This window comes from Gadus chalcogrammus, chromosome 14, assembly GCF_026213295.1.
Source record: "Gadus chalcogrammus isolate NIFS_2021 chromosome 14, NIFS_Gcha_1.0, whole genome shotgun sequence".
NCBI classification, from domain to species: domain Eukaryota; kingdom Metazoa; phylum Chordata; class Actinopteri; order Gadiformes; family Gadidae; genus Gadus; species Gadus chalcogrammus.
In genome coordinates, this window is record NC_079425.1 from 2,529,121 (window position 1) to 2,541,447 (window position 12,327).

The following is a 12,327-nucleotide window of genomic DNA, read 5'->3' on the forward strand; positions in this document are numbered from 1 at the left end:
GATAATAATAAAATCATAAACAAATGATCAGCTCTGACTTTGCAAACAACTCCCCAACGCAACCATTTATAACAACACGTTGTTGGTGTTTTTTCTGCACCATCGCACCGCCTCCAACACACGCTGCAGCCCTGAGCGTTTATGTGCACTGGCTCTTTAAAGGTTGGAGTTAGGAACAAAGTGCCCTCCCTGTCCTTCCCTGCGCGTAACGCGTAACGCAGCAGGAGATAAGTGCGTCACTTTAGGTCTCGTTGTTATAACGACTTAAAGTCAATCGCATGTGCGGCAGTTTCTTGAAATGGTGAGTTTGAGTTCAACTCCTGACACAAAGTGAGAATATGTCACTTTCTATCTTGCTGATGCCAAACGAAACAAGACGTGCAGGAAGCTGTCGTAGAGACAATGCAACAGGGTTGGAACGGAAGACGCTCAGTGGTTCCGTTATTCTGTTTACATGCGTATATAGTTCCTTAAAAAAATCGCGTTATTTAACAATTACATGCCTTTACAAGACGAAATGAAATGGCAAAACATCTACCCTAATGCTCTGTGTGTGTGTGTGTGTGTGTGTGTGTGTGTGTGTGTGTGTGTGCGTGTGCGTGTGCTTGCTTCTCAGTTGGGTGGTCCCAAACCCAAGTGATGTGTGGGCGTGTGTACATGTGCGTGTGCTCGTGTGTATATGTGTGTGTATGTGTCTCTGTCTGTTTGCGTGTGTGTCTCTGTCTGTGAGGGTAGGGGTGTGTGCGTGCGCGTTCTTGTGCGTGTGTATTTCTCGGACTGGTCGTCCCTGTGAGTTGTCACACACGTCGCCTTTGCATGCATCATTATTCCCCAAAGTAACGGTCGCTCTCCGTCCCCAATGGCCCGCACAGAGCGGAGATGAATGAGGACACCTTTGAGATCCCTGAGGGGGCAGAGTACCGCTACCTGGTGCAGGAGGAGGCGGAGGTGGAGGTGCAGTACGTCCGGCGGAGGAACTACGTCAGCCCCCTGCTGGTGCTCTCGAAGGGATGCATCACGCTCATCGGCCTGGCCGTGCTCTCCATGCTCGGCCTGGCCGCGTACCTGGCCTATTTGTCCCAGACGCTGCCCCGCAACCTGGCCCGGGTCACCACCGATGTCGGGGTTTTCGAGGGGAGACACGTGAGTCAGTTTTCATGTTGTTGATGGGTGAGTCAAAGGGGATGTACTAATACTTATGTAGCACTCGCTAATTTAGTTTTATTCTGTTTTTTAAATCGATTTAACTAGATGCAACCTTTATTTATACAGATCACTCAGGTGCCAGGAGTATTTTGAATGTGTCCTTGTGTACAGACAATAAAAAAACCGATGACTATAAATAAAGATATCTAAACAGATGAATAAACAACAGATAAAAGAGAATACAAATTAATTCACTACATCATAAAACACCAGAGTAGTCATTAAAATAATGTGTATCAAAATATTATGAAGAAAACGGATATAATGATGTATCAACTGAAACGCGATATATCGAGGCGCCATTTTGGAGGGTGAACCATCCAAGCTACGACAGGAAATGAAATTGTCACGCTCTCCTCTCCAGGAGGACGGGGCCTACTCCTTCAGGGGCATGAGCTACGCCTCCCCCCCGACGGGCCGGCTGCGCTGGGCCCCCCCGGCCAGGCTGACCCCAGGCAACGGCTTTGGGGACGCAAGCCGCCTCCGCGGCGTCTGCCCCCAACGGGACCCCCGGACCAGCCGGAGGGTGGGCAGCGAGAGCTGCCTGTTCCTCAACGTGTGGACCCCCTCGCTGGAGCCGGACGCCGCTCTGCCCGTGGTGGTCTGGATCCACGGGGGGTACCTGACCTCGCTCAGCGGGGGGGAGCCCGGGTACGCGCCCTCGGCCCGGCTGGCAGCTGAGACGGGGGTGGTCTACGTCAGCTTCAACTACCGGCTGGGTGCCCTGGGGTTCCTGGCCCTGGAGGTTCTGAGGGAGGGCAGCCCCACCAACACCTCAGGTTGGTGCTCACTGCAGGGCTAGGGGATAGGGGATAGGGGGCTAGGGAACAGGGGCTAGGAGACAGGGAGGGCAGCCCCACCAACACCTCAGGTTGGTGCTCACTGCAGGGCTAGGAGATAGGGGGCTAGGGAACAGGGGCTAGGAGACAGGGAGGGCAGCTAAGAGACAGGGGATAGGAGACAGGGAGGGCAGCTCAACCAACACTTCAGGTAGGGGCTTACTGCAGAGCTAGGATGGCTAGGGGATAGGGGGCTAGGAGACAGGGGATAGGGGACAGGGGCTAGGAGACAGGGGATAGGAGACAGGGAGGGCAGCCCAACCAACACCTCGGGTGCTTACTGCAGGGCTAGGAACTATTTTGTTTGATTTGATTACATTTCTGCTCTCAGGATACAAAGAGATATGTGACTAATGAAATGCATCCAAATCAACCCTAGCCTTAAAGGAGATGTTTTTGAAGCTTTGGAAAAAATATCTATTCTCCTCTGTTTCAGTCCCTTCAGAATGCGCTGTTTCTGGTGCTTGTAGCTTTAATGCAAATGAGCTGCTGCCCATTGACCAATGAGCAGTCAGAGTGAACCACAGCATGGAGGACAAGGGATTGCTGTTTGCGGACTCGCTCTATATATAATATAATATAAGAACAATATTATTATACAATATATATAGGTATTTATATAATATTATATAGAATATCACGAAAAAAAAGCTTTGGGCACCTCGGAGGATATTCTAAATCATAAAGACTGCATCTGACGTCTCAGTCTGGTACTTACATAACAAGTAAAGATTCGTAATAGGGGTTTTCTCGGCCATGGTTGAGAAGAATTGGGGGAAAGGAACTTTGGCCTTGACTCTCTGAAGTCCATATTGAACCACGACATGGAGGAGAAAGGGATTGTACTCCCGGGATTGAGCTGCAGGGCTGCCGCCGAGCTCAACCCCGCCGGAGCTGTTCGTCCGCTGGTCCACAAAATCTTAGCTATGCTCTGATTGGAGGGGGGTGGGGAAGTGTACTCCTACGTACCTCCTACGTACTTCCTACGTAGGAGGGGGCGCCGAGACTGACGCACTCGTTTGGAAACTGTAGCCGGGGTGCTCACAGAAATGCATATCTCACTGGAAAAATTAATGTACAGACTTTTTTCAAAGTTTGTATGCGTGTGGGAGCACCAGGGACCCAAAACGTCACCCCAGATCCCAGGAAAAGTGTTGTTTTCATAATATGTCCGCTTTAACCATGTGATTCACTCACTCACATGGAATCAGTGTTGTATTTACCAAGTCATGCAGTGGTGGTTATGTTCCAGCTTTGGCACACTTTTCCTCTCCCCAGGGAACTATGGCTTCATGGACCAGATCGCGGCCCTCCAGTGGGTTCAGAGGAACATCCACGCCTTCGGAGGCGACCCAGGGAGCGTGACCATATTTGGACACAGCTCTGGTATGAACATAAACAACAAATACCTCTCCTCACTTAACCTGGGAAATGTTTCTATCATTGTAGTACAAGTTGATCCAACACTGGATCAACTGCAGGAACCTGCTGTAAACTGCCAGGGCAGTTGGTTTTGTGGAACGTCAAAATGACCATAAAAGGTTATCGTCGGTTTGGGTTAAAGTTGATACACTACATTTATTTACATTGAAGTAAAGTATACAAAAGTGCTGGATTCAGTAACATGACAAACATCTAGAAGTTGTTTCTGAATATGTCTATCCCGTTCTAGTGTTTAAGCTGAGATATAATTACATAATAATATCAATTGTATTGTTTGCATATACATTTTCCAGAGTACACTTTGTCAGAGCTTTTCTTGGGTATAATAGTAGATGTAGCATGTGGATTATTTCACTGTGTTATATTATACATTTGGTGTTAGCAAACAGAAATAATTATTTGCAGATTTCTACTCTATTACATGCATGAACTGCATTTATTCCCGAATGCAATCCATAAAAGTACAAACTGTTATGGTATTGTAATTATAGTACTTTTCGATTTGTTTTGTAATGTACTGGTGCGATGGAGACTTAAGATGATGATAATTGATTGTTGATAATTGTGTAATAAAGCGTGTGTTTTGGACCCCGTGTGTCAGGGGGCACCTCGGTGTGGACTCTGCTGAAGTCGCCCCTGGCTAAGGGTCTGTTCAGCGCCGCGGTGGTCATGAGCGGCTCCACGGTTCAAAACGCGTCGCTGGCGAAGGCCGAGGCAGACAACCTGGTGTTCCTGCGGAAGACGGATTGCACCGACCTGGCCTGCCTCCGACGTCTGTCCGTCTCACAGATCCTCCAGGTAGGACTCACAGACACACGCAACCACAGTCAGTGTTGGGAAAGTTCACTTTCTACATTAACTAGTTCAAAGTTCAGTTCACAAATTGTATACAGAACTAGTTCAGTTCATTGTTCATAATACAAAATTGCAAGCTATTATCTTTCAAAATTATTGTCTCAGCCCATATGGAACCACAGACCGCAATTATCATCTTCATATCCAATTTTGAATCCTTATCCAACCAAGGATACATAAGCATTGAGGGGACAGCCTTCCCCATTGTTGCTTTAATGCTTTGTTGCTGTCCCATTCAGTACTCCATGAACACTAGTGGCAGTTGCAGGCTTTCACCCTACAGTATATTCTCAAAAACATGAGGAGAAACTTGCTGCTTGAATGGTCTTTTTTAATGAGGAATTATTATAAGAAAAACAGGACAGTAGGAAGTAGTGAATTATTTCAATATTATTTAACAGCAATTTATTTGAGTAATTCCAAATTTTGGTTGTGATGTCCGAAATAACCAATTGACAACTACATTACAAGTGTGTTACGAGTGGCGGGGCGTGCACTTATTTAATGTGCCCGGTATGAAAGGTTTCAAAGACTGGGAATGTTTAAATATTCTATGAAACTTAAAATTGGACCATTTATTTGTTCGAGTTGGATTTAAACTCAATGCAGGACCACTATTGGAGTGGATCGGACAAACATTGGAACAAAATTAATAGTTTGGAGTGCCGCGGCAGAACAAATCAAGGAATGGGCGCAGTTAATTTCATATCGGCAAATAAACCAACAGTTTTTGCCCATAGAAGGCAATTTAACTAACATAGTTGTTCATTTAACTATTGTTCAATGAACGCGTTCAGGCACAACACTGGCGTTTACGTTCTACACCGTACGTTTACACCTCCTGCCGTTCATTGTGTTCACTGCTGTACCTCCGCCAGGCCAGCCCGTGGGAGGAGTACCCATCCTGGGCAGGAGACGGTATGATGGACCTGCCCACCAAGGGGAAGTTCTAACGGCCCCCTGGTTGGTCGTGGACGGACATGTCCTCCCTGACACCCCGGCGGAGGGAGGAGGAGGATTTTACAACGACGTGCCGATCGTGGTGGGCACGACGGAGCAGGAGGCGGACTTTAGGTGACCACTCCCTCCTGCTGTGTGTGTGTGTGTGTGTGTGTGTGTGTGTGTGTGTGTGTGTGTGTGTGTGTGTGTGTGTGGTGTGTGTGTGTGTGTGTGTGTGTGTGTGTGTGTGTGTGTGTGTGTGCGCCATCTGCATTAGTGTGAATATGTTTCTTCCTCTCCCCCTTAGCCCTTCTTCTGCAAACATCTCTCTCTGGACTTGGGATGACTACCAGTGGTTTGTTACCGGTGAGAGCCTTGATGAGTTGCCTTCCTGTATACAATGTAATAGGTATGATTATCAATACTAGATAAGAAATTAGGGATTTGTGAGGGAATAACAAACATATAATAATCATAATAAACATTGTAAAGTGAATGTTTTCTGCTTTTCAATCTATGAAACATTGGAGAAAAGCAGAGTGTATTGTTTTTAAAGGGATCCTGTACTTCTAGAAAGGTAATTCTGGAAAAATTCTGTAGGCTACTTCTAGAAAAATATGTTTCCAGAGATAGTCATATTTTATATAGTCAACAAGAATCAAGTTGTAGCTATTTCCAGTTCTGACCCCCGTTTCTCTGCCTCAGACAAACTGAAACCCTTCGGTGACGACCTTCCCAAGGACGCTCTGGACCTTTACCCCAGCTCAGCGCCCTGTCCCACCCTGGACCGCTGTCCTGAGCGGGCCTACACCACCATGGTGTCGGACATGAGGGTGACCTGCCCCAGCAACGAGGAGGCCTCCAGGGCAGCAGGTGAGCCTGGCACACCCACTATTACACACACTATACAAACTCATGAAGAGAGTCATGGAGTAAAACCTACATCAGTATCTGCCATGTACATTTTCATATCCACATTTCCACAATTCCCTTTTATAATTCACTGTGAGGGTACACTCACACTAGGCCATCTGGCCGCGGCCGTCTTCACACCTAACCGTGCTCAAATCTGCCAGTGTGAGTGTGGCCAGTCTGGCCAGGCCAGGCCAACTTGGCCACTTGGGAGAGGTGTGCTGCTACGGTACGGGCCGCCACGGAAAAGATGCCGTGGCCAGGCCACAGTTGCGACGGCAAACGGCCACGGCCAGATGGCATAGTGTGAATGCAGGCCAGAGAACAATGGGGCCAGTTGAGCACGGTTAGGTGTGAAAACGGCCAACAGCCACGGCCAAATGGCCTGGTGTGCGTCCCCCCGAATTAAAGTTGAAATGCAATACTTCAGTTCAATTTGCTGCGTCTCCTGTTATTTATTTGCACTTTTTATATTTATTTCAAAAACGGAATAGATAAGGTTTAGGCCTTTTCATAAGTAGAAAAGCCTAGTTGTTATCAACAACCGTTGAGGCGGCAATCGTAGCAGAGAGCTTTGTGAACTGACTCGCCTTGTGTTGTGTTGACCCAGCGGCCCTGAGCAGTCCCGTGTATCGCTACGTGGTGACGCACACACCGTCCAGCGCGGTGAACACCTCGGGCCAGGACCTGGTGCCCTACAACAGCCGCTTCTCCTTCCACATGCTGGACGCCCTGGCCTTCTTCGACGGCCTGGGGGCCCTCCTGGAGAAGCCCCTCTCCCCAAATGACACGGAGTTCCAGCTCCTCTTCAGACACCATCTCGTCCACTTTGCCAAAACTAGTAGGATTGCTTTGTTATATTAATGATAATGATCATTGGGATTTAAAGGTCTCCACGGACACTATGTACGGATCAGAACAGAGCAATGTGTGCTGTATGGCGACTTTGCATTGGACCAACGTGGCTTAGCTCAGAAGGTAGAGCGGGGTGATTTGTAACTGCAAGGTTGCTAGTACGTTCCCAGAGTGTCGAGGTGTCCCTGAGCAAGACGCCTTGGATGCATCGCATTTTGGACTCCGCCGTTGGGTTCTGCATGTGTTTATAAACCTTTGTAAGTCGCTTTGGATAAAAGCGTCTGCTAAATATCCTAAATGTAAATGAACAGTATACTGTATACTTTAATTGTATCGTTTCGTGTTTTCCATTTTTAAAAGTACCAGCCGGCGACTAAACGTTGTTTGCTGCCTTCCTTCTTTACCGACTTCCAGGGAAGATGGTGGACGAGTGGCCAGAGTTCCCATCAGCCACTGCTCTCCTGTCCAACCGGCTGAAGGTGGTCCAGAGCTACTCTGATGAGCGCTGTCGCCTGTGGCAGGACAATGGCTTCGATGCCTACGCCTGGGTCAACTGACCAGATGAACACCCAGGGCTGTGGGTCAACCCTGTGGAAACGCCAAATTTGATTCACCGCTGTGCTCACCTAAGGCCATGCCACTTTGTCTAATGACTATAAACCACTATTCTTTTACCAAACTAACAGCTGCCAACACCTTGTTTACACTGAGCTGCTGGGACTGTCCCCACTTCCTGTTGACGTCAGACGAAGAGCAGATTCGGCGGTGTACTCTAGTAATAACAATATGGTATGGTCGGCTTAGCTCAGGAGGTAGAGAGGGTCGTCTTGAAACCAGAAGGTTTCTAGTTCGTTCCCCAGCTACCGCTAGCGGAGTCTCATGGGGTTCCTGGACCGTCGGCTAAATGCACTAAATGTAAATGCATGGAGGCCATAGAAACCGAACCAGAAGCCATTGGAAGTGTACCAGAGCTACGACCCAGCAGCATCAGATAGTGTCTCTGCCTGCCATTACGCTGCCTTCCGCCGTCTTTAACCTCCTCCTTGAGCCTCGCATGGCACCCCTTGCACAGTCGTCATATTGCCAAGACGCACGTTTGTTTCAACAAACGTTCTCGTCCCGTTGTTGTCCAAATGTCTTCTTCTGTTTGGGATGCGACGAGGAGCAGGAAAGGGAGGTTTTATCAGGTTTATTGTGTGTGTGTGTGTGTGTGTGTGTGTGTGTGTGTGTGTGTGTGTGTGTGTGTGTGTGTGTGTGTGTGTGTGTGTGTGTGTGTGTGTGTGTGTGTGTGTGTGTGTGTGTGTTTATTTGTAGTTTTCATGGGGAGATGGGGATTGGGAGACACTGAAGGTGTTGGTATAGGATGTCTACTCCTACTGTACATGAATCCATACTGATCCCAGTCGTCTGGTGATCCAGAACTTGACCTCCACTGAAGCACGACTGTGAAATGAGACCAACGCAAAGATAACAACTTTTATCAAACTATTCCAGTGAGGTCGGGCTGTATCGGAAATTTAACAAAGAAACCAGCCGGAAGAGAAAAAAACGCCAGGTATATAAGATAAATAACATTAACTTCCTCATTTTATATTGAAATATATCAGTTTGTCTCTGGCTATATTTGATTGGACAGACCTACAGTACATTGGCCAGATACAGTTGGAGGCATTGGATTACAGATGGACAGAGAAGAGCATGAATGCCAGTGTACACAGATGTATTAGATTACCCACTAAATCCATACAATCATGCAGCTATACTCCCCAAACCTACCATTACAGTATTAATTACAGTACTACTCCTTTTTTAGGAAGTTTGAGTAGGGAAACTGCAAGACTGGCAACATACAACTAAGCATGTTCCCTTGAAATATTGTTTGTAAATTACTCTTTTTTTTTTGGTGGGGGGGAGTAATGGCTACATTTTCTCAAACATTGTTTTTATATATACTATGTAAGCGTATACAGGTCAAAGGTCACACCTATCTTATCTGCCATGCACATTTGCAAATCCATGTTTCCACAATTACCTTTTTATATTTCCCAGTGAATTAAAAGTTTAAATTAAATCAATTTTCTGTGTTTCATGTTATTTATTTGTATTTTTATGAATTATTTACACCATGGAATAGATAAGATTCAGGCCTTTTCATAAGTAGGCCAGCCTACATGTTTACCGATAAATGTGTGCGTATCCTCTCTGTAGTTCTGTACTTGTCCACCAGATGTCACCAGAATCCAAACGTCCAATGCAATGCGTTAATGCCGTTTTCTGTGTTTATGTTATTTCCATGTATTCTAAACGATTATTTGCAATATAAAATATAAAGCAGGCTATATTCATGAATGGGCTTAAATGGATGTATAAATATATGTGCGGATGTAGGTCTATTTTTGCAGACGCCCCCCAAGTGTCTCCAAATCCCCGTTTTCCTGATTGCTCAGAGAGTTATGGGGCAACGGGGACAGATCGGCTGCTCGGTGCCACGCCGCCGCGCCTGCTCAGTCGGAGCCTGGGACCCAAGACCAGCAGCCAATCGCGTGACCCCGGACCAGCAGCCAATCCCGTGGCCCAGAGCCTGAGTTGCGTGTTCGCTCACCACAACGGGATGATGCTCGGAGGAGAGCGGCTATTGTTGTCAACTCGGCGGAAAGGTGACAGCGCGGCTGGATCCCGAATTACACAAGCGACAAAAGGATGCCTGCAGCAGATTGTCAGCGTTGTGTCTGCACTGACAGCGCAGAGAGATAACCCATCAACACGGTAATGCATATTTTCTATTATTCTATATTCTACTCGCAGTTTTTACTCATACAGCTTATGGATTCTGCTTGTTTATCATAAGTGATGTGAGTCAATGTCCGCGGTCTCCATTACCCTATGGATTTGCCTATGGATGTTTTTCCAGATGTGGGTTATTATCGCTCGTAATTATACTGCGGGTTCGATGTAATCGTCCCTCGCTCCACGAAAAATGATGAATAAGACCAAAATCGCGTCCCTATTCAACATGAGCATCATCTGCCCTGATTATGAGCCTCGTTCAACGGAATGCATCCTGGGTTCTCAGTAATAAAGTATCTGATCAAGTACGCAATTCATTTTAGCATTATTGGTTATAGCGTTCATCGCCGGTTCGGTGGAGTCTGGGTATCCAGAAGCAAACAGCTGATCTGCAGCTGCATTCCAAAACAAAGTGACGCGCGTGTGTGTGTGTGTGTGTGTGTGTGTGTGTGTGTGTGTGTGTGTGTGTGTGTGTGTGTGTGTGTGTGTGTGTGTGTGTGTGTGTTGGGTGCTTGCGTGTGTGTGTGTGTGTGTGTGTGTGTTTTTGTGACCTCATCACCAGTGCATTTGAATGAACATTTTATGTCCGGAGAGTGTTAAATATAAACCTATAGTGGTCGTTGGCCTACCGTAGTAAAACAAGGCTTTTTGAACACACTGTACTCTGCCTCTGAACACAGTTGTCCGAGTGAGCAGGAATGAGGCTCCTTGAAACAACTGTCCATGTTTCTGTAGCCTCGACCCTTAAATAGTGACTGGCTGGATGGCCGGCTGTAGCCTCCCTCTAATCGTTCAGGGGAACTGGGACCGGGCCAGTCTACCACAGCCTGGTCCAGTGTGCTGCTGCTGCTGACCGCATGCGGGCCCCGGCCATATGGCTCTGATGATGGGTTTAAAGTATCATTACTATGTTGGAAGCAGCTTCGGCATTTTTCACTCCCAAACTCTCTCCGTTCTGTTTGACAAAGTTCAAGACCGTGTGTTCAGCCAATCACCGACAGGGTAAATGTTTAGCGACCTCATGTAGGAGGTAGTGTAGGACTGATCTTCAGGGAGATCCAGGGATCTCTCCATGAAGCCACACAGCCATAGCATTGGAACATTAACATTGAGGGCATATAGCAGACACTTTTATCCAAAGCAACCTACAGTAGGTACAGCCGTCGGTACAGTAAGGATACAGTAAGGATTTTAATAGTGCAAAAAAGTGCCAAGCACTAACAATCGCTAGGTTAACCCATTCCCCGTAGACAACAAAGATAGCTTGGATAAGATATCTTTAAGCGCAAGGTCATACAACATACCATAAGCGTGTACAATAAGTGCCAGGACGTCCAAACATTCAATAAGTGCGTAGGAGCGGTGTGAGGGGGAGTACAAGACGGATCTGTGAGCTCATGTTTAATTTGCTCTGGTTCTGGTGTCCGCCACCTGGCCTGCATCAAGCCAATCCCAAGCGTTGATCTGATACGGGGCGGTTCTGACACGCTGACTGTACAGAGGTGCATTATGGGAGGGCCTAGCAACCTTCCAGCTTACTTCATCATGGACCATAGTGGAACACCGGAACCAACAGCCCTTTGTTCTCGACTCATTCCCAGATTGGGAATAACATGACTCTGGTTGCATAATCCCGCTTTAGCGATCGCCCTAATCCAAATGGTGGATGTGCCCTCTAGTGCATCCGGATTGTGACTCTGGGAATTTGTAAAGATCCCCCTAGAGAATGTGGATAATCCAGTATTAATATCCTCCCTGCTTTGTTTCGGAGTCGACATCCAACCGCACACACACACGCCCCGCGTCACACCAAGGCCAGCGATGTTGTGCGTCGTTGTGCGTCGCAGTGCGCGCATAAACACAAAAACAGAAAGACAGCGAGCGTTTCGGATTTCATTCAGAGCTTCTTTCTCCTGTCATGATTTCTGTGCTGATGAACACAGCAGCTCGGTGTGTGTGTGTTTGTGTGTGTGTGTGTGTGTGTGTGTGTGTGGGAGAGGTCTGTGTGGGAGTGTGTGTGTGTGTGGGTGAGGGAGGGCAGTAATAGGGCGCATGCGGGCAGAGCTGACGGTTCCCAGGGCGATTATATTACTGATTGAGACCTGGCAGGCTGTCCACAGAGCCCGCGACTCTCTCTGATGGACCATCCAGGCCGCTTGGCTCTCCAGGCCGCTTGGCTCTCCAGGCCGCTTGGCTCTCCAGGCCGCTGGGCTCTCCAGGTCGCTGGGCTGATTGCTCCCGGGCAAGGCGGCCCAAACCTGGAACCTCTGTGGTTTCATGATCAATACGAGGCGCACTCAGAGTTAATTGAATGGAAGGCATGTGTTCAGGTACGCCAGAGTCAGGGTATAATTGATTCTCCGCAGTAATCAGGGGGATTTATACAATATTGAATATGCATTACACTTCAACATCGTGATAAATAGTCCAATCAAGGGTAACTACTCAAGGTGCGCTGTCAGACATGCATTTCCAATGTGCATATCGGCTC

At 47.5% G+C, this 12,327-nt stretch overlaps 1 protein-coding gene across 1 annotated transcript; it reads left to right on the plus strand.

Annotated features, from left to right (window-relative positions):
- The first annotated feature begins 175 nt into the window (after nucleotides 1-175).
- On the plus strand, nucleotides 176-9,117 carry LOC130403237 (para-nitrobenzyl esterase-like). Its single transcript, XM_056607497.1, is given in 11 exon segments — nucleotides 176-301; nucleotides 873-1,143; nucleotides 1,571-1,985; nucleotides 3,324-3,431; nucleotides 4,090-4,286; nucleotides 5,222-5,293; nucleotides 5,296-5,417; nucleotides 5,590-5,648; nucleotides 5,988-6,155; nucleotides 6,805-7,035; nucleotides 7,464-9,117. Coding segments are annotated over 10 exon segments (1,779 nt in total). The 5' UTR covers nucleotides 176-301; nucleotides 873-879; the 3' UTR covers nucleotides 7,607-9,117.
- Nucleotides 9,118-12,327: the final 3,210 nt, after the last annotated feature.